Raw genomic sequence first — 27,388 nt, forward strand, 5'->3', positions numbered from 1 at the left:
TCTATATACTTAAATATATTCAAGCGAAGTGTTTTACTTAAATTAGTATAAAGTATGAAGTTTCTTATTTCCTAACCAATCTTCAATTCCAAACTGCTGATTGAGTTCTAGCTCATGTATATAACTTCTCCTATGCTCCAGGGGGTCACAGTTTAATCTTATTGCCAATTTCTTTGTTTGAGATTTTATGTATATGTGTATACCTATATATACACACACACACATATGTACATATATGTATATGTGTACACACTTTATGTTCATATTTGGTATTTAATTTATAGAATAAATATTTTAAAGGTTATAAAGTTGAGATTAGATCTCTAAATAGATACTATGTATCTTTACCTAAGGATAAAGCATATGCAGGAGAAAAATTTTCCTAGATTTGAAATGGTCATAGCTGAAAGGCCAATTTACATGTAATCCTGTTAAATTGGTCTTCACCCTCAGAAAGTTAAGAAGAACCGTTTGAAAAAAAAAATGCATTCTCTAATTCGAGTATTTTACAGGCATCGAATTTTAAAGTTGACACATAGTGAACATTGCACTATTAGGATGAGCCACTTTTTAGGGAAGGGAGTTTAATCACCAGAGAGCGTAATTCCGGGAACTCTTGAAGATCAGAAGAATATAATTTTCATCTTTAGTAATTTAGAGTTAAAAGGAACACGAAGTTTCTTTTTGGATGGCATGAACTAGTACTGGTATGCCTGGCTCATCCAGAAGCAGTTAGAACATGTCTCTCCAGGTCTTGGAAGTAGAAGGGACTACAGGTTTGCTGAGTCATAACACCATATGGCATAATAGTAAGGCTCCTTGAAGAGCGAGTCACCTCGTGAAGACTTTGTGGGAGGTGGAGACCTCTGGAGAATCCGAAGCCTCAGCTTCAAAGGGAAGAATGACATTGTCTCATCAAGAGATAAATGAAGAGTATATTTGTCTGATAAAGAGTTCAACTGACTGACTTTACTTGCGAAACAGAAGTCTCACTCAGATACAATATCCAAATGAAGTCAATGGATGTTCACTGAGAGAAAACAGCTCTATAATGAAACACTCCGCCTTCTTTTGCAGCCATGTAGTCTTTTTCAGCACTTTAAAAAGTACTGACAACAGTACCTCTTGTTTTAAAGAAACTGGCAAATGAGTGAGAAGCCTCCTCTCAGCCTCCTCTTGATTTTTTATAAGAGACTTCAGTTTTAAAGAATCTTGGACTTTCCAAAAAAGGGCTATTTTTAATTTTATAAAAATGCTCAAGCCTAGGGAGAGGGAGGAGCTAAGAATTTTTGAAATGCCATTGGAAATAATTCCAGCTCTAATTAATCTCTTTTTGGTATCAAGAGAAAGAAATTGTGAATATTCATCCTAAGAGAACAATTTAAAGTACTGGTACCAAGATTAGACCCCGTTTAACAATAATATAATATAATATAAACTTGAAAAACTCCGGGAAAGCTATGAAAAGTTTATTTTATTTTATTTTTTAATTTAATTTATTTTCCATCCTGCTCCCCCTGTAAATGAAAAATTTTAAAGGCTAGAAGGCTAGACATAAGTTATGTGAAACAATTAACAAGGTTTGGTGATTTTTTTGGCATTTGGTAACAAACAGCAGCTGTGGTTTTTTTGAGCTAAAATGGTCACCAGCCACAATGGGTGTTTTTCCCACTGCTTCCTTTTGACGAGTTGCTAGGCAGATACTCCTCAGGTCCAGGAGTAAAGAGCTCAGAGCACAGAGGAAATCAAAATCTAACTCCTGGATCCTGCGCATCATGCCTCCTCTGGCATCTGGTGAGTTTCTAAACGCCTGAGCACCTTTTTGGTTCACTGGGTATTTGTGCAGCTCAAATTCCCTCCTGCTGCTCCCCAACACATACACTTGGGACCAAAGCAACATACCAATTTGCAGTGATTCATTGCAAAGTGTTAAATGCTTTTTCCACGATTGAGGTACATCAGAAGTGGTGTTGATTTGTTTCTATGGTAAAGAAACTACGCATAATGAACTCTTGATTATCCACGTTGTACACTATTAACAACAGAGCTGTGGATCTTTGCGGCAGTCTCAGGAATCTTGAGACTTTCCTGAGGTTATCTAGTTAGTGGTTTTATACTTAATCTGGTGTTTCTATGATTCAGATTCCCTTGTTTTCCTACCACTCTTTCTAAGAAAGCAAAAAGTAGTCTCCAAAATCCTTAAGCAATTGATGGCAAAGTCTTTGAAGCTGGCCCATGGGGGCTGGCTTCCAGCTCTGCCATATGTTAGCTATGGGACCTTGGAAACCCATGTAAATTCAATTTCTTCCTTTTCCTTCTCTGCAAAACACCTATTAATATTGTTGTCAGCCAGGAGCGGTGGCTCACGCCTGTAATCCCAGCACTTTGGGAGGCCAAGGAGGGTGGATCCCCTGAGGTCAGGAGTTCAAGACCCGCCTGGCCAACATGGCCAAACCCCGTCTCTACTAAAAAATACAAAAATTAGGCCGGGCGCGGTGGCTCACACCTGTAATCCCAGCACTTTGGGAGGCCGAGGCGGGCGGATCACGAGGTCAGGAGATCGAGACCATCTTGGCTAACACGGTGAAACCCCGTCTCTACCAAAAATATAAAAAATTAGCCAGGCGTGGTGGTGGGCGCCTGTAGTCCCAGCTACTCTGGAGGCTGAGGCAGGAGAATGGCGTGAAAACGGGAGGCGGAGCTTGCAGTGAGCCGAGATCGCGCCACTGCACTACTCCAGCCTGGGCGACAGAGTGAGACTCCCTCTCAAAAAAAAAAAAAAAAAATTAGACGGGCGTGGTGGTGGGCGCCTGGCGCCTGTGATCCCAGCTGCTCCAGAAGCAGAGGGAGGAGAATCTCTTGAACCTGGGAGGCAGAGGTTACAGTAATCCGAGATCGCGCCACTGCGCTCCAGCCTGGGCAACAGAGTGAGACTCCATCTCAAAAAATATATATATATATATATACACACACATATATATATGTGTGTGTGTGTGTATACTTTTAAATATATTTTATATATGTGTGTATATATGTCAAAAACTATATGTATATTTTATATATACTACATATATTGTCTACCTAATGAAATTGTGAAAACTAAATGAGTGTGTACACACATATTTATATACTCATTTAGTTCTACGATATATACATATGTATGTGTACATCTGTATCTATCTATCTATCTATCTATCTATCTATCTCTAGGATTTTCTAAGATATATATTTCCTAAAGTAAAGTCTGATGAATATTATTGGTCGGTGATAAATATTACTACTGGAAAATTGAATCACTGAAATGGTTTTGGAACTCTGTATGCGAAAAGAAATGTTCCTCACTCTCTAAGCCAGTGTTTGTTGATCTTCCTGTACACTGAAATCTTGTGAAGAACTTCAAAAAAATACTGATGCTTAGGCCATACCATCAGAGATTGAGACATAATAGTAGCTTCAGCAAATGATGTTTTAAAACTCTCATGTGATAGTAATATGAGACCACTGCCCTATGTCATAAAGGAATGACTTGACTTCACCCTTATATTTGAAGCTCAGGGAAGGAAAAAGGAAGATCCAGAAAGTAACTGCATGAGCCACAGGTGTTTAGGAGACTAGCTGACACTTTCTCACATCTTATTTTTGGCAATGACAGAACCAATTACCCCCTTCTTGAAATTCTTGTGTCCCTACAAATTCCTCAGAGACACTCCCCTAGTTTTTTTTTTTTTTTTTTGCAGCTTCTCAAGCCACACAATCACTGCAGGTATAGCCAGTGCCTCATTCTGTTTCCATTTAGTGTCTCTGCAGTCCACCTACCACACTGTTCTCCTAAAGATCACATCATGTACCACATCAATCAGAGCAACCTTCAGTGTATTTGGCTCAGCAGCCCAGGCTTCTCAGCACCTCACTTCTCCAGCTAGCTTCCCTGCCTTCTACTCTCCAGGAAAGATGCCAAAGAATGAAATGAACTATGTGGTTTACTGCCTCCAGGATCTCCAAAACATTGTTTCTCCTGTTTCAAATGCTTTCCCACAGCTATCCTCTTCACTGGGGACTCCTGTCTGTTCCTCCCAATTCAGGGCAAGTGTCAAGGTTTTCTTGGCAGTGCACTTCCTTCCTTCTTTCCAGTCTGAAGAACAAAATTCTTATTTCTATCAGCTGAAGTGGTCAACATATTTATCTTTCTCTGTCACCAGATTGGTTTTATTTCAAATGTTCTTTATTTGGAATAATCTAAGGGCTTCCTGATGAAGGAAAGTTCTGAGTAGTGGTATCCCAAAATTCATTTGTTAAAAGAACCCTTTGAGATGATTCTTAATACACACTAAACTTGAAGAAACATCAAAATCGTCATTCATGTGTGCACATATTGAGAGGAACAATCCTTACACAGAAGCACAAATGCTCAGTTCATCTATAGTAATAAAAGGTGAAATACACTATAGAGATGAGGATATTGGTGCTTGGGTCGATATAGGGTGAGAACTTGTGGAAATTTTCTTCAGTTGTTTCTGTGTCCTCGGTGAAATGGGAAGCACAGTCATTAGTTGAGATAAAAGATGGTGGAGGGGGTGTTATAGACCTGATGAGAGTTAGGAACAGAAGACTCAAGGGACTAGAAAATTATAGTATGATTGCTAGGCATTATTAAAGGCATAATTGGGGTTTACAGACTTCATTTAATTGGGACATTTCAGCACTTTTTTGCTTTCCTTCAACCATGTGTAGCTGCATAGGTACATGTGAAGAGTAGGCAGTGGGTGAATGTCTTCAAGGTTGGAGTTCTGATAAACAAGTACATTAGTAGAGATCCAAAGGGGTTGACGGTTGATGGCATATGCAAGGGAGGCATTATTCTAACTGACCACAGAACACATTCTGGGTAAGGAAGAGAAAAAATTACATTAGGGCAATGAGGAAGAGTGAAATGTCGGATATAGTCAATGAATTTTAACTTCTATTATTTCTTAAATGTTATTAAAATTAGAGACCCAACTGGAGTGAACTAGAATGTTTGGTATTGATATTCTAGAGTGGGCACAGTGATTGATCATAACACATTCTAGGATTGACCATGAGAATCTTTTTTTTTTTTTTTTTTTTTTTTTTTTGAGACAGAGTCTCCCTCCTCTGTCGCCCAGGCTGGAGTGCAGTGACCAGATCTCAGCTCACTGCAAGCTCCGCCTCCCGGGTTCATGCCATTCTCCTGCCTCAGCCTCCCAAGTAGCTGGGACTACAGGCGCCCGCCACCTCGCCCGGCTAGTTTTTTGTACTTTTTAGTAGAGACGGGGTTTCACCGTGTTAGTCAGGATGGTCTCCATCTCCTCGTGATCCGCCCGTCTCGGCCTCCCAAAGTGCTGGGATTACAGGCTTGAGCTACCGCGCCCGGCCCATGAGAGTCTTTTATCCAAGAAAAGAACAAGATTATTGGAGGAGAGAATACCAAACAGCCGGGATTCTAGGTAGCTCAACGGATCATCTAGATAAATACTGAGATTACCAATGTAATTGTGAGATATTGTCAGTGAGCTCAAAATCTTTTAAGATATGAGAGAGAGTAACACAGGGCTCAGGAGATGACCTCAAAGAGAACTGAGTATTAGTGGTAAGGTCTATTGCAAGCTTTTTCTGTAAAGGGTCAGATAATAAATATTTTAGGCTTTGCCAGTCATATATAGTCTTTGTTTCCTGCTCCTGTTCCTCCCTCCTCCTGCTCTTCTTCCTCCTGCTGCTGCTCCTCCTGTTACTCCTCCTCCACTGCTACCATCACTGCTTCTTATTTTTCTTATTTTTTCCACAATGCTTTATAATGTATAAACCATTTTTATCTTAGAGTTGTACAAAAACAGGCAAGAGGTTGAATTTGGCCCGTAGGCTGTAGGTTGCTAACCCCTGAACAAAACTGGAGGTAGAAGGAATGGTCTTCAAGGAGCAGTAAGTAAGGCAAATCTCCACTTCATTCCTAGCCCTTGTGGTATCAGGCATATAGAGAAAGCAGTGTCCTCAAGTACTGAATTTCAGTTGTTAGTCGAAGAGGAGGAAAATACAAAATGTTAGAGAATTCCACCCTCCCCAATTTTTTGCTGATGCTAATAAAGCTAAAGTACACTTACCTGTACCAGTCTGTCTTGTAGACCTATGTCTCAATTTGTTTTGAGAAAAACACCTGAAAGTAGAATTGCCAGATCATTGGAATTTTTGCATTTTCTCCCAAAGTAATCCCCCTGTTTTGAAATCATATCACTGCCACTCAATTTTACTAAAAATTAAACTAATCTAAAAAGATTATCACCTTTATGAAGATAAAGTTCCAACTTTCAGAATGTTAGTTTCAGAGACCTCAGTAGGCTGACACTCTGACCTGCTTCTCCTGTCTGCTTTTTGCCTTTAGAACAAAAGGCAGAATATCAAAGTGTCAAAGAAAATACTTGCTTAATGTACAGATATCACAGATAACAGTTAAAAACCCAACCTTCTGACTAAGAAGGTGTTTGCTTGTTAGTATCCATGTTAGTGTCACTGCTTTCTACCCTTGAAGAAGGATCAGATAAAACAATAACACGCCAGGCATGGATGAGTTCTAGAGATTATTTCAAAGCAGCCAACATATTTTTTATTTGTACATGGTACAGAAACGGTCAATTTGGGACCATAATGCAACTTATGTTTCTATTCATTACTTTTAATATTAACCTACAACTCTCCTTATTTACTCAGAAAATCATTATTCCACAATTGGTTTTTAACAAATTCCTGCTGTAGATATGTGTGACACATTCTACTAGTTGCCTATATTATTGCTTTCTTTCCTTTCTTTCCTCTTCTTTTCTTTTCTTTGTTTATTTTTTGCCTGTTTTATAGATTAAGTGCTTTTATTTTTTTTCCAACTTTTATCTCCTGGACTTTTTTTTTTTTTTTTCATTTTTCATTATTTTAATTGTTTTGGGGCAGCAGGTGGTGTTTGGTTACATGGATAAGTTCTTTAGTGGTAATTTCTGAGATTTTGTTGCACTCATCACCCGAGCAGTATACACTGTCCCAGTGTGTAGGGTTTTATCCCTCACCACCCTCTCAACCTTCTCCCCAAGTCCCCAGTGTTCATTATATCATTCTTATGCCTTTGTGTCCTCATAGCTGAGCTCCGACTTATAAGTGAGAACATATAATATTTGGTTTCCCACTGCTGAATTATTTCACTTAAAGTGATGGTCTCCAAACCCATCCAGGTTTCTCCAAATTCCATTATTTCATTTCTTTTTATGGCTAGGTAGTATTCCATGGTGTGTGTGTGTGTGTGTGTTTGTGTATGTGTGTACATATATATGTTATCTGTCCACTTGTTGGTTAATGGGCATTTAGGTTGGTTCCATACTTTTGCAATTGCAAATTGTGCTGCTATAAACACGCATGTGCAAAGGTCTTTTTTTCATATAATGACTTATTTTCCCTTTGAGAAGATACCCAGTAGCGGGATTACTGGATCAAATGGTAGTTCAGCTTTTAGTTCTTTAAGAAAATTCCATAGTGTTTTCCATAGTGGTTGTATTACTTTACATTCCCACCAGCAGTGTAAAAGTGTTTTCTTTTGCACTTTTGTCCACATCCATGCCAACATCTATTTTTTTTTATTTTTAAATTATGGCCTTCTTGCAGGAGTAACGTGATATTGTATTGTGGTTTGATTTGCATTTCTCTAATAATTGGTAATGCTGAGAATTTTTTCATGTTTCTTGGCCATTTGTATATCTTCTTTTGAGAACTGTCTATTCATGGCCTTAGCCCATTTTTTGATTGGATTGTTCTTTTCTTGCTGATTTGTTTGAGTTCCTTGTGGATTCTGGATATTAGTCCTTTGTTGGATGCATAGATTGCAAAGATTTTCTCCTACTCTGTGGGTTGTCTGTTAACTTTGCTGATTATTTCATTTGCTGTGCAGAAGTATGTTACCTTAATTAAGTCCAACTTATTTATTTTTTTTGTTGTTGCATTCACTTTTGGGTTCTTCATCATGAACACTTTGCCTAAGCCAATAAGTAGAAGAGGTTTTTTCCAATGTTATCTTCTAGAATTTTTATGGTTTCAGGTCTTAGATTTAAGTCTTTGATTCATCTTGAGTTGATTTTTGCATAAGATGAGAGATAAGGATCCAGTTTCATTCTTCTCCATGTGACTTGCCAATTATCCCAGCATTATTTGTTGAATAGGTTGTCCTTTCCTCACTTTATGTTTTCGTTTGCTTTGTTGGCTGTTAAGTATTTGGGTTTATTTCTTGGTTCTCTATTCTGTTCCATTGGTCTACATGCCTGTTTTTATACCAGTATCATGCTATTTTGGTAACTATAGCCTTGTAGTACAGTTTGAAGTCAGGTTATGTGATGCCTCCAGATTTGTTTTTGTTTTTGCTTTTGCTTTTGTTTCGCTTCGTCTTGCTTCGGCTATGTGGGCTCTTTTCTGGTTCTACATGAATTTTATATATTTTTTCTAGTTATATGAAAAATAATGATGGTATTTTGATTGGAATTGCATTGATTTTATAGATTGATTTTGGTAGTATGGTCATTTTCACAATACTGATGCTATGTATCCATGAGAATGGGATGTATTTCCATTTGTTTGGGTCATCTATGATTTCTTTCAGTAGTGTTTTGTAGTTTTCCTTGTAGAGATCTTTCACCTACTTGGTTAAGTATATTCCTGAGTATTTAATTTAATTTTGTTTTTTTTGCAACTGTTGTAAAAGGGGTTGAGTTCTTGATTTGATTTTCAGCTTGGTCACTGAGCTGGTGTATAGCAGAGCTACTGATTTGTGTAATTTTATTTTGTATCCTGAAGTTTTACTGAATTCATTTATCAGATCTATGATCTGATGAGTCTTTAGGGTTTTCTAGGTATATAATCATATCACTGGCAAACTGTGACAGTTTGAGTTCTTCTTTACTGATTTGGATGCCCTTTATTTCTTCTTCTTGTCTGATTGCTCTGGCTAGGTTATTGCCCTATTTCTTAAAATAAGAAATTACAATTTGCCCAACTAGTAAAATTCTATTTTGCAAAATTCCTTGTGACACTGTCCTAGAAAATGAAATATAAGAAGTCTCTTAGTTGGATATCCTGAGATTACTACTGCTTTTCTGATAAAATAAAATTACCTCAAATACAGCTCTTCTGCCATATCCCTTTTCTGCCTAGATAGAATATTTAGATAGTACTAAAAAATACAATAATTATAAGTATGCATGCAAACAGACACTGAGGATGGTGAGTATATTAGTCTGTTTTCACACTGCTGGTAAAAACATACCCGAGACTGGGAAGCAAAAGGAGTTTAATGGACTTACAGTTCCACATGGTTGGAGAGGCCTCACAAACGTGGTAGAAGGCAAGGAGGAGCAAGTTATGTCTTACATGGATAGCAGCAGGCAAAGAGAGAGAGAGCTTGTGCAGGGAAACTCTCATTTTTAAAACCATCAGCTCTTGTGAGACTTATTCCCTATCATGAGAACAGCATGAGAAAGAGTCTCCTCTATGATTCAATTACCTCCCACTGGGTTCCTCCCATGACACGTGGGAATTGTGGGAATTACAATTCAAGATGAGATTTGGGTGGAGACACAGTCAAACCATATCAATGAGTACAAAGATAGAAAAAGCTTTAGTCCCTGATAATGGTGTGGAGCTTCTGCACCATCTGAAGACCGCCTGTAGTTGGGCTTCTTTATAATTAGAAAACACTACATAGTTCATAGTCAATACAAGTAATTCTGCCCAGCATTAAATATATTCCATTTTATTTATTTTTCTCCCTGCAATATTGGGATGGGAATTTCAGAGATTAAAATTTTCTCTGATTTTTCTATCATTGGTCAGTGACTTCCACACTTCCACATCTGTAGTCTTTGGCTGTTAGGTCAGTTTTAATCCCAAATATTTCTTCCATCTTTACTAAACTTCAGTTTCTTTACCTTTCCTCAAATAAAAAGCAGCTAATTCCCCAAAGTACCACAGTGATTTTTTTAAAAATTTTTTTATTTTAGCATTGATTAGTTTAACACTTGGTACCTAAATTCTAAAAGTGTTACATAGAGAAATTTACTGTGGTAATAAATTGACATTTCACTGAGACAACTGCTTTTGAAAAGAATTGGCATTTAATTCATATCTGTGATTAGGAATGTTTCAGGTTGTAAATGAACATTGATTAAAATCTTGACATTATTCAAACAGGCAATATTTGCTCACATTTATTCTCCTGCATTGTAAATAGTAACCAACACACAAAAATAAAGTATATAAGAATGTAATATTTTTAAAAATAAGATTAACAGTGTCAGAAGGAAAATCTCAGAAAAAGCAGATAGACAATGTAGAAAATTGAAATGAAATCCCACAGTAAGAAAAAAAAAAACAGAAAAGTGACTATTTAAGAATTATGCTACATGTGGAACTAAATTAGTCCATTCTAAGAAAGGCCAATTTCTAATGCAAATTTTCTGAGGTTTTGAGATTTACTTTATTTTAAAACTATGTTACAGCTACATGTTTTACTATAGATTTTCCTTTAGCCACTCAATATACTGATTTATAAGTCTGTGGCTAATTTTAAATTCCAGAAATGCAAATGCTCCATGGAATCCATCCTCAACATGGTTATGAGTAACCTGAACTCCAGCATTGCGAAGTCGGGTGACATACATGAGTCCATCATCTCTTAAGGGATCATATTGACAGGTGATGACATAAGTCAGGGGTAAACTATGTAATTTTTTGTCATCAGCCAACAAAGGGGCTGCCCTCACATCTAGGAACCCTGGATATTTTTTAGCCAGCTCAGAACTGCCATAATTTGGATTGTTATAAACATGTCCTTTTATAAACCTCTCAGGGAGCAGGGAACTCCAATTAACAAATTTGAAGAGATGACTTGATTCCACAGGTACATGTTGTCTGGAAAGCATGGCTTTTTCAAGTGATCTATCAGTGGTAAAATATTCACTCCAGAATCTGACCATGAGTGATTTGGATAGAACTGGAGCATTTGAATTTTCTTGATATGATGGTAAATCTACATCAAGAGGCTGAAGGGCAGGATAAATTAAAGACTGGATCTTGAGTTTGATCTTGACATCTGGGTCATCAAGGAGCTGAGAAACAAGATGATTTGCACAAATCATTTTCATTTAAAACAATAAAGTATCCCTAATAAGACTATCTATCTGTCTATCTTGTCTTTATCTATCTATCTATCTGTTCAAGATCTCAAAAAGACTTAAGTAATAAATGAAACATACCATCACAACAAACTTTCTAACATTCGAAATGAGTTTCTAGAGCTAGATGTTCATCACTATTTTCAACTTAAGGAAAATCATCTGTCATATATGCTTTATGGATAATACAAAAAGATCTAAGTGATCATTAGAAAGTTAATCTCCTATGCTTTCTGCTAGGAATGATAACCAGAAGAACTGCATAAATATTTTCTTCTGTTCATGCAAGAGTATATTAAAATAGGCCTGGAATGGTGGCTCAATCCTGTAATCCCAGCACTTTGGAAGGCTGAAGTGGGTGAATTGCTTGAGGTCAGCAGTTCGAGACCAGCTGGCTAACATGGCAAAAACCTGTCTCGACTAAAAATACAAAAATTAGCCAGGTGTGGTAGCGCACACCTGTCATTCAAGCTACTCAGGAGGCTGAGACACAAGAATTGCTTGAACCTGTGAGGTGGAGGTTGCAGTGAGCTGAGAAAACACCACTGCACTCCAGACTGGGAGACAGAGTGAGACACTGTCTCAAAAAAAAAAAAAAAAAAAAAAAAAAAAAATAAAATATACCAGTATATCAATAAGCTTTGCTATGAAGAAGAAGGATCACTTAATAGAGGTTTCTGACATGGCTTTGATGCTAAAGCAACATGTTACTTTAGGCGATTTGGGCAAGACTTCTGCGTGAAATGGTCTATTAACATCATCTTTTATATCAAGTCCTTTGTGCTAATATTTGTAATAATCAGTCTGTAAAAAGAGATATACCAATACCAAGTAGGAAAAAAGGAGACTTATAAGAATGAAATATTACAAAATATGTTTTAAATTGTGAAAACATATAGGTTAAAAAATAATTTTATGCTTTCAAAGTGTATAATATACTATAAAAGATGTATAGAACTTCTACATAAAATTATAGATATTATTAGATGTAACCTCAAATATTTTGTAAATTGTGGTATTTATCTACATTTTAACTATAATTATCAAAATAGACCATTTTGGAGACTATTTGTAAAGATTGGTACAAGTTGCCAAGCATTTTTATATTAATTTATTCATATGACCCTCAAATAACTCTTTAAAGTTGAAAGAGTTCATTTTTCTTACAGGAGAGAAAATGAATATTTATTTAGAGAGATTAAGTCAGTATCAATTCTATAAATTACTGCATCTCCAAGTTTCCTGATGTCCAGTCTAATGCTTTTGCTGCTACATTATGAAATTCATCGTAATGATTAGAAACCTACCTGTGAAGTTTCAAATACTTGTTCTGTATTATGATTGAAACAAAGTGCAACTATAAATCTTTACTTTTGAGAATATTGTTCAACAGATTCTAGCAGTCAAAATGCTTTTAGTGTGAAAAATCATAAATAAATATAATTAACAAAACCAATAACAGCAATGTTTTAAAATTGCTTTAGAACCCTCATTTGTAACTAAAGTCAACTAATAAAATCTAACCTTCTACATACATTCTTAGAGAGAAGATCTTAGGTAGCTCCTTCTCCTGACTGCTACTCCATGGGAGTACTCTGACTACTACATGAGAAAAGAGTTTAGATGTTTAAACAATCAATAGCAGTGTTTCTTCTTCATCATAAAAACAAAACCTATTCTACATATAATCTGAGGCAAAAATGCCATTTATTATTATTATTATTATATCATCATTAAATGACAGATAAAAATATCTGATTTTATATCTACATACAAAAATCTTTTGAATTCTTCATATTTCTTCTTTGTAAGTAGCATGGGAATCTTTGAATGTGTTGATAATTTTCTAAAAATAGGATTATTGTTATGGTAATAGAGGAATATGCTATCGAAGATTCTATGAATTCGTCTGAACCTCTACTAGGGTAATAGGGTCATTAGTCTCACAATTACATGATCTCATTCATCAACTTAGTATAATATTTTACTGACACATATTATTTTATTTTTTATGCTTTTAAGAGACAGGACCTTACTCTGTCACCCAGGCTAGAGTACAGAGACATGATTATAGCTTACCGCAACCTTGAACTCCTGTGCTTAAGAGATCCTTCTGCCTCAGCCTCCTCAGCCTCCCAGGTAGCTAGAACTACAAACTCACACTATTAAGCCAGGCTAATTTTTCTTTTCTTCTTCTTATTTTATTTATTTATTTATTTATTCGTTTATTTATTCATTTATTTTTGTAGAGACAGGGTCTCACTGTATTTCCCAGGCTGCTATCAAACTCCTGGTCTCAAGTGATCCTTTTGCCTTGGTCTCTCAGAGCGTGCTGGGATTGCCCTTCTGAGCTACCACATGCAGGCTATAATTTCAAATTAATGATTTATCCAAAGAATTAACATTCCCTTAAGAAAGAAAAAAATATATGACAGAAGCAGAGATTGACCTTATAATGTTTTAGTCATTTCTTCTCAATATTCTCTTTAATAGTTTCAAAAAATTAATATCTCCTATTTGCATTTATATTTTAATACATGCATTAAATATGTTTATAAGTAGACTATTTTTAAAAAGCATAGAAATCATCAACATCATACCTGTTGAGTCACTGCTGCAGCTAAATTCCCTCCTGCACTATCTCCCGAAATACCGATTCTCTCAGGGTTCACACCATATTTTGCAAGAACTGTTTTACGTAAGAACCACCTTAAGGCATTATATACATCTTCAAATTGAATTGGGAAATGATACTTAGGTGCTAATCTGTAGCTGTAGAGAGAAAACATAGTTCACATATTTTTTTGTTTTTATTAGAACGTAATATATTATTGGTGCAAAATAATGGCAAAACTGCAATAACTTTTGCACCAACCTAATACATGCTGGAAGTGCACATAAGTATATAATTTCTTTAATTTTCAAACTAAACACAGCCACATAATCAGCACTCAGATCATGAAATATAACATTGCCAGCATCCCAGAAACCTTTTGTTTACTCTCTTTAATTCCTGAAGTATCCACTAATTTGATATAACAGCATAAATTAATTTTGCCTAGTTTTTGCCTTTAAATAAATGAAATCATATAGCATATACTATGTATCTGGTGTCAATTGTTCAACATTATGTTTCTGAGCCTCATTCACATTGCTTCTATCTTCCTGTACAGTACTCTATTGTTTGAATATACTACAAATCATTTAGCCATTAACATATTGATAGGCTAAATGAAATAAGTCAGTCATGGAATAACCAATACTGTATGTTTCCACTTATATAAGGTGTCTAAAATAGTCAAATTCATAGAATCAGAGTGAAAAGATGGTTGCAAGGGCTGTGGGGAGGAGGAAATGGGGAGTTACTGATCAGCTGGCATAAAGTTTCAGTCAAACAAGTTGAATAAGTTCTACAGATCTGCTGTACAGTCAAAAATAATGCAAAGTTAAAAATTCATTAAGAGGGTAGATCACATATTAAATATTCTTGCAAATAATTAAACAAACAATAAATACCAAATAAATATTTTTCCAGATTAAAAAAAATGTTATGGGGATTTAGACGTCTTGGGCACAAACAGTGCTGCTATGAATATTCTAGTACATGTTTTTTTGTGACCATATGGATGTATTCTTGTTGATATATACCTGTGCTACTGATAGTAACAGAGGTATGCATAAGCTTTACTTAATAATGTCAAAGAGTTTTGCTAAGTAGTTTACCAAGTCATTCTCAAACCAGAGCTTATGGAAGTGCTGTTGATTCAAAACCTCATCAACACTTGGTATTTTATGTCTTTCTCATTTTATCTATAATTTTGAGTATATAAAGGTATCGCAATAGTCTTAATTTGTATTTTCCTGATGTATACAGTACATTTTCATATATTGTTTGATGATTTGGATATCCTTTTCTGTAAATTGTCTTTCTGAGTCTTTCCCCTATACTTCTATTAATTGGTAGGTGTTTTTATATTTTGGATTTGAAAAAGTATATATGTATTTAAAACTGTTTAAAGTACACATATGTCTATACCCACATATATACACACACACAAACTTTAAGACTTCTGTTAATGAAAGAGTCTAGCTCTGTCACCCAGGCTGGAGTCCAGTGGCATGATCTCAGCTCACTGCAACTTCCAGCTCCCGGGTTCAAGCAATTCTCCTGCCTCAACCTCCCAAGTAGCTGGGATTACAGGTGCCCACCACCACACCTGGCTAATTTTTGTATTTTTAGTAGAGATGGAGTTTCACCATGTTGGTCAGGCTGGGCTCGAACTCCTGATGTCGTGATCCACCTGCCTCGGCCACCCAAAGTGTTGGGATTACAGGCATGAGCCACTGCACCCAACCTGAATTTTTAATATGACCATTTTACTGAGACATTCATAACCCACAAAATTAACACATTATAAGTATGCAATTCAGTGATTTTCAATATATTCAGAGTTGTGCAATCATTGCCACAATCAATTTTGGAAGATTTTCCTCACGCCAAAAGGAAATCCTATACCCATTAGTAGTCACTTCTCATTTCTCCCCATCCTCCAAACCCAACCATAGGCAACCATTAATCTACATTCTGTCTCTATTCATTTGCCCTATTTTGGACATTTTCTATAAATGGAATCACAAAACTTGCCATTTATGACTGGTTTGTTTCATCTAGCATAATATTTTCAAGATTTGTCCATACTGTAGCAGTCTTTTTATTAACAAACGAATAATTAACTGATAAATGGATGAATAAAATGTGATATATTTACACAACTGAATATCTGTATAGATATGCCACATTTTATTTAAATATTTGATTTAATTTTAAATATTCAATTGTATAGATACACCACATTTTATCCATCTATTTATCAGTTAATGAACATTGGGTTGCTTCCACTTTTAAGATTTATGAATAATGCTTCTACAAACATACAAGTTTTTATATGGGCATGTTTTCATTTCTCTTGTGTATACACCTAGAAATGGAAATACTGGGTCAATATGGTAACTCTGTTTTATGGAGCTGTCAAAGTGTTTACTCGCACCAGTAGCACAGAGGATTCTGATTTTTCCATGTCCCCACTAACACTTGTTATTATCTTTTTAAATATATATATTATACCCATCCTAGTGAGTGTGAAGTGGTGTTTCATTGTGGTTTTGATTTGCGTTTCTCTAATGACTAATGATATTGAGCATCTTTTCATGTGCTTATTGGTCATTTTAATTTAAATACAACCAAAATTATCTATCTTTTAATATTGGAGTTCTTCATCTTTAATATCAATAAAATGAGAATATTTGAAGGTAAGGCATATATTTCATATGTATTTTAAAGTATATTTTATCTTTCAAGTTCATGCGATTTACGAGTCATTTCAATGAATCAAACACAGGTGTAGGTCTTATCCTGTAATCTGACTTGCCATGTTTAAGAAAATTCTCTTTAAGAATAAAGTTGGAATGCAAAACACCATAAGCCTGGATTTTCTAATTGCATTTTACAAAATATTATTCTAGCCACTACATTTATGAGTGATCACATACAACCAAATATTGATCAAGATTATGTCCCAACGTTATAATAATGATTTAACTTGACAAATGGGGTAAGTATGTTATTTTTTAACTGTTCATTTACTTTCTGAAATTTCAATTTAAATATATATTGCTCTGCCATGGGTCTACCCAGCAATCCACCCCTAATTTTACTGTCCCTAAGTGCTCTTTCCATAAGTGGATTATTTAACACAATTTTATATGAACTCATCTATTTTGTTTAATTTGATAATAAATTTTTAATATACTTACTGCAGTGTATAGCATTTGGTGAGCCTAAATTGTAGACTATATTTTAAATATTTAAAATTATATAGCCTACAGTTTAGGCTCACCAAGTGCTATACACTGGGCTAAGTCTGTTTCAAGAGAGTTATCACTTACTCTTCACAATGACCATCTGAGATGGAAATTATTTATAATGCACTTTTATAGATGATCCTGTGACTCCAGGGCACTCATTTTTAAAGACTGTGAATTAAGGGTTGAAAGGAAATATCGTCCAGGTAATTACGTCCATAAATGATACAGTTTGAATTTATGTGAAAACAATTTTTTTTTTTCACTTTTTGGTGTTTCTTTTTGCCTAAATAACACGTGTACACACATATACAGATTTTTTTTTTTTTTCCTCAGCTCTAATCAGGTCAGGCCTAGCACTCACTTGCAATTGCCTACTTAGTGTCATCTGAGAAACATTTATTTTTGGCATAATCATGCATCGGCTGAGAAAGCTGAGAGAATCGGCTGAGCGTGGTGGCTCACGCCTGTAATCCCAGCACTTTAGGGGGCTGAGGAGGGCAGATAACTTGAGGTCAGGAGCTCGAGACCTGCCTAACCAACATGGTGAAACCCCCATCTCTACTGAAAATACAAAAATTAGCTGGGTGTGGTGATTCGCGCCTGTAATCCCAGCTACTCGGGAGGCTGAGGTTTGAGAATCCCTTGAACCCAGGAGGCAGAGGTTGCAGCGAGCTGAGATCCTACCACTGCACTCCAGCCTAGGTGACAGAGTGAGACTCTGACACACACACACACACACACACACACACACGCACAACAAACAAACAAAAAAAGAAAGCTGAGAGAATCTTGGCATGTCAGGCATCTGGCCAGAAAACCAAACAGCACAGCTCTTACTTGGTTGATACGACGACAGCATCAAGTCGGTCTGCTGTCCATCTTGACAGCAAGTCATAATCATTCACAGCTGAAATAAAAGGATAAAAGCAACATATTAGTAAAATAGACAAATGAAGACAAGGCTGTTTCCTTCACAAAAAAATCTTGCTGCACTTCTTTCACGTTCTGGAAGTTCTATTTTACCTTAAAACAGGAGAGACAAATTAACACTGTATTTATAAGAAGCCATCCATCCATGACTCAGTGGAATTCAAGTTTCCCAGCAAACCTCCTAATGCTCTCCCTCCCTTTTATCTTTTGTCCTGCACATTTTGCCATTGATCCTTCTATGTCAGATTCATTCTCTAGATTAACCCAGCTCTGTTACTGGAAGGAGGTAATGATTTGGCTCTATTTTAGATGATGGATATACAAAGATAAAAAGACAAGTCGCTAACTTGACCAATATGTTTTCAGATATGTGAGCCAAGGAGATGCAGACAAAATTGTAGCAACACAGAAGGATCACCTAAGTCTGCACGGGACAATAGAAAAGGCACCTGAATATAAGTGGAATAGAACTAGGTCCCCTTAAACAAACACCGGAACTTACTGCTCGCATCTGTACTACTACTGTAAGAATATACCTAGCTGAGGCCTGTCTTTGCTTCTTTTTCTCTGATCTAAGAGGAAGACGTAATACTCTTTTTTTCCGTTTCCAACCTTCCTATCTATATCCAATTATTTTACTAGTGCTCTAAATCTTCTTCCCTTTCATTTCCTCTGGGATGTGTATCTATCAGTCAACACTTCCAGCCCATTACTTGGCTAACATATTTCTACTTACTGCCTTCATTTATTTCAGTCTACCAACTTGTTTATATTTCTCCTGCACAAAAATAAAAGAAAATGCTCTTACTTAGCTCTCGTTTCAATCTATAATTTTCTTGCTTATTTCACAACTAAGTCCTTTTAAGGCCAGCAATTTTTCTTCTTCTTTTTTTTTTTTTATGCTTTAAGTTCTAGGGTACATGTACACAATGTGCAGGTTTGTTACATATGTATACATGTGCCATGTTGGTGTGCTGCACCCATTAACTCATCATTTACATTAGGTATATCTCCTAATGATATCCCTCCCCCGCCTCCCCACAATAGGACCCAGTGTGTGATGTTCCCCTTCCTGTGTCCAAGTGATCTCATTGTTCAATTCCCACCTATGAGTGAGAACATGCAGTATCTGGTTTTCTGTTCTTGCAATAGTTTGCTGAGAATGATGGTTTCTAGCTTCATCCATGTCCTTACAAAGGACATGAACTCATCCTTTTTTATGGCTGCATAGTACTCCATGGTATATATGTGCCACATTTTCTTAATCCAGTCTGTCACTGATGGACATTTGGGTTGATTCCAAGTCTTTGCTATTGTGAATAGTGCCTCAATAAACATATGTGTGCATGTGTCTTTATAGCAGCATGATTTATAATCCTTTGGGTATATCTCCAGTAATGGGATGACTGGATCAAATGGTATTTCTACTTCTAGATCCTTGAGGAATCACCACACTGTTTTCCACAATGGTTGAACTAGTTTACAATCCCACCAACAGTGTAAAAGTGTTCCTATTTCTCCACATCCTCTCCAGCACCTGTTGTTTCCTGACTTTTTAATGATTGCCATTCTAACTGGTGTGAAATGTTATCTCATTGTGGATTTGATTTGCATTTCTCTGATGGTGAGTGATGATGAACATTTTTTTCATGTGTCTGTTGGCTGTATGAATGTCTTCTTTTGAGAAATGTCTGTTCATATCCTTTGCCCACTTCTTGATAGGGTTTTTGTTTTTTTCTTGTAAATTTGATTGAGTTCTTTATAGGTTCTGGATATTAGCCCTTTGTCAGATGAGTAGATTGCAAAAATTTTCTCCCATTCTGTAGGTTGCCTGTTCACTCTGATGGTAGTTTCTTTTACTGTGCAGAAGATCTTTAATCAGATCCCATTTGTCAATTTTGGCTTTTGTTGCAATTACTTTTGGTGTTTTAGACATGAAGTCCTTGCCCATGCCTATGTCCTGAATGGTATTGTCTAGGCTTTCTTCTAGAGTTTTTTATGGTTTTAGGCCTAACATTTAAGTCTCTAATCCATCTTGAATTAATTTTCATATAATAAGTAAGGAAAGGATCCAGTTTCAGCTTCCTACTTATGGCTAGCCAATTTTCCCAGCACCGTTTATCAGATAGGGAATCCTTTCCCCATTTCTTGTTTTTGTCAGGTTTGTCAAAAATCAGATGGCTGTAGATGTGTGGCATTATTTCTGAGGGTGCTGTTCTGTTCCATTGGTCTACATCTCTGTTTTGGCACCAGTACCATGCTGTTTTGGTTACTGTAGCCTTGTAGTATCGTTTGAAGTTGGGTAGCGTGATGCCTCCAGCTTTGTTCTTTTGGCTTAGGATTGTCTTGGCAATGCAGGGTCTTTTTTGGTTCCATATGAACTTTAAAGCAGTTTTTTCCAATTCTGTGAAGAAAGTCATTGGTAGCTTAATAGGGATGGCATTGAATCTATAAATTACCTTGGGCAGTATGGCCGTTTTCACAATATTGATTCTTCCTATCCATGAGCATGGTATGTTCTTCCATTTGTTTGTGTCCTCTTTTATTTCACTGAGCAGTGGTTTGTAGCTCTTCTTGAAGAGCTCCTTTACATCCCTTGTAAGTTGGATTCCTAGGTATTTTATTCTCTTTGAAGCTATTGTGAATGGGAGTTCATTAATGATTTGGCTCTCTGCTTGTCTGTTACTGGTGTATAAGAATGCTTGTGATTTTTGGCCATTGATTTTGTATCCTGAGACTTTGTTGAAGTTGCTTATCAGCTTAAGGAGATTTTGGGCTGAGACAATGGAGTTTTCTAAATATACAATCATGTCATCTGCAAACAGGGACAATTTGACTTCTTTTCCTAATGGAATACCCTTGATTTCTTTCTCTTGCCTGATTGCCCTAGCCAGAGCTTCCAACACTATGTTGAATAGGAGTGGTGAGAGAGGACATCCCTGTGTTGTGCCAGTTTTAAAGGGAATGCTTCCAGTTTTTGCCCATTCAGTATGATATTGGCTGAGGGTTTGTCATAAATAGCTCTTATTATTTTGAGATACGTTCCATCAGTACAAGGCCAGCAATTATTGTTGCCATTTTATTTTCTTCTCTCTCTTTTTGCTTGCTGTGATGTGTTTCTCTGTGAATATCCATCATGTCGGCAAGTCTCTCCTCAACAATATTAACATAAAAAGTTCAACATCCAAGAGACATACTTCCATCCTACTTACTTGACATTTCTACACAATCCAGTACTTTTATTATTTCGTCTTTCTTGAGGTTCTCACCTTCTTTGGCTTTCTTTTCATTTTTGACTTTTTTGACCACTTCAGTGCTTTGCTGTCTGCTTATTCCTTCACCCAACAATTTTGTTTGCATTCCCCAGAGATCTGTCCTCACCTTCCCAGTCAGTCTGTCAGAAATGAGGCATTCACTCAGATCTCTCTCTCTTTTTTTTCTGTCTTTTTCTCCTCTAACTTCCCACATCAATGGACAAATCTGCTTAATTTCAAGCTTGTACCATTTTCTTTTCAGGACTAATTTATTCTTCCTCTCTAAAGTTCAGAGTTCTTAACTTAGTAGGTCCAGTCCAATCTTCACTCCTCCAGTTAATCTATACTGTATTCATTGGAGGTAAACAGATAAATATCAAGAGCCCTAGAGCTCAGGTGGGTTAGGGTGATTTTCTCACACAATTGGGACTTTTATCCCAGTGCTTCCACTTCTAAATGTTTTTCTCTTTCTGCTGTAGTTCTATACATCAAGAAATATACAACCTTCACACCCAATCTTTATTACTCTTGCCAAATAAACTAAGTTTAGCCTAAAGCTGCCTCTTTCCTTAGTTTAAAGGTTTCTCGATACATAGTGATGTGCAACTTAATTGGATGTGTAACCTACTCTTGTCCCAATCACTGAGTTTCAGCCAAAGGTAACCAACTTGTCAAACCAGTTTCAAATAAGGCAAATGCTGAGCTGTAACCAATCCGCCTATTTCTGTACCTCACTTCTGTTTTCTAAATGTCACTTTCCTTTTTCTATTCGTAACTCTTCTTCAACCATGAGGCAGCGCTGGAGACTCTCTGAACCTATTCTGGTTCGGGATGGTGCCAATTTGTCTAAGGTTTTTCTTCTAACATTCTGACCTATTATTTCCTACATTTATCACTTTAAAACACACTGTATTCTTTGGTTATTTATCAATTGATTAAAGACTGTCTCCATTAGAATGTAAGCTCCAAGAAGACAGGAAGACAGGAATTATTATTATTATTATTATAATTTTTTGAGGCAGAGTCTTGCTCTGTTGCCCAGGCTGGAGTGCAATGGTGCGATCTTGGCTCACTGCGACCTCCACCTCCTGGGTTCAAGAGATTATCCTGCCTCAGCCTCCCAAGTAGCTGGGATAACATGTGCCTGCCATCATGCCCGGCTAATTTTTGTATTTTTTTTTAGTAGACACGGGGTTTCACCATGTTGGTCAGACTGGTCTCAAACTCCTGATCTCATGTGATCCACCTGCCTTGGCCTCCCAAAGTTCTGGGATTACAGGTGTGAGGAAATTTTGTCTATTCAAAAATACATTCAAAGATCTCAAAATATTACCAGGCATACAGTAAATTTGAGTAAATGGATGAAAACATTAAGTGGTTCTGTAATATCAAGTGGAGAATGATAGAAATAACACAACTTTCTTAGAGTAATTGCAATAAATAGAAAAAAAAGTGTCTTCTCACCTCTACCTGGGTTGATGAGGAAATGCATATGCAGAAAAGAGTGATATAAAGATTCAAGGAAAAGTAAAACTTTGCCATCAGAACAAAGTAGGAGAAGATAAAAGAGGCGTTAATGTCCATGCCGACGGGCATGTATACCTGCTGAAGACTTAGTAAAATGTTTGCGAACTACCTCAGTGACAGAGATTTTTCAAAGCATTCACATACCAGCACTTGCCAGGCACCAGCCTCCACCATGGATGTAAAACAACCCCCTTCTTAGTACTTCAGACTTTCTCTTTGGCACATATACTCGAACAAGAATGTTGTTGAATTTTGTCTCAGTCACAGTGACATTTTCATCTGAGGTTGGTGGGACTTCATAAAATCTCCAGACAACCTGAAGAGAATCCATAATGTGGTGAAGCCCCAGCAGCTCCACAAATGTAGCCTAAAAATGAAATTCAAAAACATCTTAAAATTCAAGTATCAAATGGTAAAGAGATCTATGGACTCACAGGTACACATTAACACTTAAGAAACTCAAATGGAATGAACTAAATTTTCATGCATGAATCTTGTTTGGTCCTTTTAAAAGAAACCAGAAATTCGAAGGTTATGCCTAGGGTGGTTCTTAAAAAAGAGGGAGCATACTGTGAAGGAAATAAAAATATTTCATCCCCAAAATATATCTCCTTGACATATTGCAAGGTGGCTTTTCAGAAGGGCTGGAAATACAAGAATAGCTGGAGAGCTTTTCTTTTGTGGAGATGATTTGCATCTGCAGAGAAAATCTGCGTTAATGCAGGCTTTCTCTGAGAGCCTTTATTTGTCCAGATCTAGGAAAAATCTACTGAGAATCTGACACATTTAAAGGTCTGAAAGAAATTTTTACCATCTATTCTCTCTGAGGGCTGCTGCCTATGAGGATCCATGTACCTAACAAGACCACTTTCGCTAACCATGTCTCCTCTTCTCTTCTTCCCATAACCTGTCTTGCCACCATAACATTTTTTGGCCAAGCCATCATTCTTTCTGTAACCTCAAGATAGTGAAAAAAAAAAAAAAAAGTGTCAACCATCTGGCCATTTCTTTGAGGTTTTATGTTTTGTAAGTCTATTATGTATGCTAAAAAATGTATATGCCTTTTTCTCCTATTAACCAGACCTGTCAGTTGACTTTCAGCAACCTTTAGAGGGCAAAAATGAAGTTTTATATTGACCCCTGCTACTAATTTAGCTCCTATTTCACTAAAATGTGTCAGGCTCCCTACCAAGCTTTAGGGTTTCAGAGATGAACCAGACAAATGTTCTTCTCAAGCATCTCAGAGTTAAGTGTGAAAGACAGATAAATAAATGGTTACAAAACAATGTAAACATATGACAGAGCTCTGTACAAGGTACTTTGGGAACAAACAGCACGTGATTACAAAAAGCTACCTGGGAGTAGCAACTGGAAAAACAATTTTATCTGAGACTTGAAATAAATACCTTTTTCTAAGTCTTTTGCTAACCAAGTAAGAAAAGGAAAAATCCTGGCAGGTCGAGGAACTGGTTTAGTTTAGAAATAGGGAGGTGCAGTGAGGTGTGGCTATGCAGCTGGTTGTACATGGGAGCTGAGAGTCAGGGTTGGGAGGGAAGGAATGAGTGGGAGAAAAAGGGAGGGCAGCTTGCCTGCCTGCAGCCCATCCTTTCACTGTAGAATGAGTCAGTGTTCTGAGCACTCTATTGTAGTCATCTCAGTAATATTAACAACTTGCTTATATGGGAGGAAGATACATTTTCATATCCATGTCAGATATGAGGAAAGTGAGCCCAGGAAGGTTAAATATGTCATCCATGCCTACACAGCTAGTAAATGATATTTACCAGGATTCTCAATCGAGTAGTTTGATTCTTGATGTAATGTTCATAATGTAAACATTTAATAAAGGGTATGAACACTCAAAGATTGCCAGACTTTTCAGAGAAGCCAGGAAAACTAATCAGGAAAAAAGGGACAAACCAGGAGCATAATTGACCACAAAAAAGCAAGCAAACAAACAAGCAGATAAATCAGGAATAAGAAAAAGCATTAAAACAACCTTTAAAAGGTATATCTACTGAGAGCTCTGAAAATATGTTACTTTCATAAATTGTGGGCAGAATGTAAGTAAATGAATGAATGAATGAATTAAAAGGCTACCAGATAAGAATATATATATAATTGCTTAAATAAATAAAAAAATTAATATAAAGACTCCAAGAAAAAAATCAAAGATCTCGCACATATTGTAGCACAGACAGCAAATATGAGGTTAAAAAATGTGTCCCTTTCTTAAAGCTCTTTAATAGTTCTGCATCACATACAGAATTAAATCAAAACTTACTACCAGTACCCACAAAGCACTGTATAATGTGGCTTCTTCTTTTTTTTTTTTTTTTTTGAGACGGAGTCTTGCTCTGTCGCCCAGGCTGGAGTGCAGTGGCCGGATCTCAGCTCACTGCAAGCTCCGCCTCCCCGGTTCCCGCCATTCTCCTGCCTCAGCCTCCCGAGTAGCTGGGACTACAGGCGCCCACCACCTCGCCTGGCTAGTTTTTTGTATTGTTAGTAGAGACGGGGTTTCACCATGTTAGCCAGGATGGTCTCGATCTCCTGACCTCGTGATCCGCCCGTCTCGGCCTCCCAAAGTGCTGGGATTACAGGCTTGCGCCACCGCGCCCGGCCATAATGTGGCTTCTAACCTCTCCAAACGAATTGCAACAATTTCCCCATTAAACCCAAATGTTTCATATGATTTCTTGGACTTGTCAATATTCTGTAGCTGGGGTTTTTGTACTTGCTGCTGTCTCTGCTGGAAAACATTTGTCTTAGCACTTAGAATGGTTGGTTTCTTTTCATTCTTCTGGTCCCTAAGTAGATGTTTCTTCTTCAGAATGGCTTTTTCTTGCCATACATACAGTATCCCACTCTTGCCTTCTGCCCAAATTACTCTTTTTTTCCATCTTACCTCCTTCAAGGTACTTCTCATGAATTAAAATCATTTATTCATTTAATTCTAATTTATTTTTTTCTCCACCACTAGAATGTCAACTGTGTGGGGACAGACCACTTGTTTGCCTAATAGGATTTGACAGACTTGAATTGTTGAATAAATGCAAAATAAAAGATTAATCCATGAGTTACAACATTCATTTGGTTTAAGTTTTGAAAAGAGATTTTTTTTAATGAAGATAATAAAGTAACCAAAGAAGTAATAGTAAAATATCCTCAAGGATCCAGAGAGAGCTACACCTTTTTAATTTGCCAGCATTCAAGCTGCCCTGGCAAGCAGCCAGTTGCCAGGACACCCAAGTCTCCCTCCCCTTCTCATTTATGCATATTGTGCCTCTCGTGGTTAATCCTAGGCATGTGCCAACCAGCCTGCCTATTGAATCTTTTCTTGAGAACTTATTTACGTGTCCCTAGTCTATATTCTGAATTCTAAAGATAAATGCATAAAAATCTATAATGAACACAGTGCTGCATAATCAGATGATCTCTAATTTGAGTATAAAATTTAGGTAACAAACCATACCTAAGATAATAATTCAAAGGAGAGCCACTATCATGACATTAAAGCTACCTAAACAAAGTACGTTTTAGTAAAACTTATTCAAATGACTCTTTGCTTGCTGTTCTTGATAGTTTTTTAACATGATTCCAATACATAAGACAGAAAACAAACAACATTTCTAAGTAATACATTGTCAGAGGCCACAGCATTTATTTTAAAAGATGAATAAATCAAAAAATTGAAAGAATAGAATCTTGAAAAACTTAATTCTCTGGGTCAATTCATGGTGTATGCGCATCTGAATTCATAAAATTCCAAACTTACCAAATTTTCTATAGTTTTCAGATATGTGTTTATCCACATCAGTCTCCATGGCTCCTCAATGTTATCTGAGAGAGGCGTATAAATATAATATGCTATGAGGATCCCCCCAATCAGAAGGTACAGTGATTTTCTTCCCATGGTGTACGTCCTGCTTCTTGGTCTCTAGAAACACAGAAAGTAAACTTACATGATGTGCCTGAATAGTGTACTTTAATAAGCAGTGTGCTTCGGCTCCACCCAAAAGCTTTATCTTGCTCTTTTGAATATAGAGTTAATCCTTAGTTTAAGGATTGGCATAATAAGGTTAAAATTTTATCTGTTATCCAGATACACTTGTGTTAAGTGCAACTTCAAGGTTTAATGAGTAATAGGAAACTAGGGCAAAGTTTGTCAATGATAGTAGTGTTATTTGCATTCCAATAGACAGCATGTATTGAGTAATAACTTGGGAAAAAATTCTTTAACTCTAACAGAATTATCCATAGAAAACATACAGAATTCAGAATCTTTGTTTTAAAATAGCTTATCATGGAAAAAACAAATTATATATATACATATATATACACACACGCACACATATACATATATATGTACATATATGTGTGTGCGTGTGTGTATATATATTGTTTTATACAGAGTCTCACTCCGTCACCCAGGCTGGAGTGCAGTGACACAATCTTGGCTCACTGCAACCTCCGCCTCCCGGGTTCAAGAGATTCTCCTGCCTCAGCCTCCTGAGTAACTGGGATTACAGGCCTGCGCCACCATGCCTGGCTAATTTTTGTATTTTTAGTAGAGACGGGGTTGCACCATGTTAGCCAGGCTGA

General features: G+C 36.7%; 1 protein-coding gene across 1 annotated transcript; it reads right to left on the reverse strand.

Annotated features, from left to right (window-relative positions):
* Window positions 1-10,226: 10,226 nt before the first annotated feature.
* Window positions 10,227-26,804, reverse strand: AADAC (arylacetamide deacetylase). Its single transcript, XM_033204281.1, has 5 exons — window positions 26,562-26,804; window positions 22,931-23,153; window positions 17,913-17,982; window positions 13,811-13,982; window positions 10,227-11,144 (listed from the first exon to the last, which is right to left on the reverse strand). The coding sequence occupies exons 1-5, from the start codon at window positions 26,697-26,699 to the stop codon at window positions 10,548-10,550; spliced, it is 1,200 nt and encodes a 399-aa protein (XP_033060172.1). The 5' UTR covers window positions 26,700-26,804; the 3' UTR covers window positions 10,227-10,547.
* Between the last annotated feature and the right edge of the window lie 584 nt (window positions 26,805-27,388).

This window comes from Trachypithecus francoisi, unplaced genomic scaffold (genome assembly GCF_009764315.1).
Source record: "Trachypithecus francoisi isolate TF-2019V2 unplaced genomic scaffold, Tfra_2.0 Lachesis_group0, whole genome shotgun sequence".
NCBI lineage: Eukaryota > Metazoa > Chordata > Mammalia > Primates > Cercopithecidae > Trachypithecus > Trachypithecus francoisi.

Coding starts and splice junctions, on each gene's coding strand:
- AADAC (XM_033204281.1), bottom strand. CDS start 26,699: ATGGGAAGAAAATCACTGTACCTTCTGATTGGGGGGATCCTCATAGCA. Junction 23,154..26,561: donor TGAAAACTATAGAAAATTTG/GTAAGTTTGGAA, acceptor TTTCATTTTTAG/GCTACATTTGTGGAGCTGCT. Junction 13,983..17,912: donor GCTGTCGTCGTATCAACCAA/GTAAGAGCTGTG, acceptor TTCTCTCTACAG/CTACAGATTAGCACCTAAGT.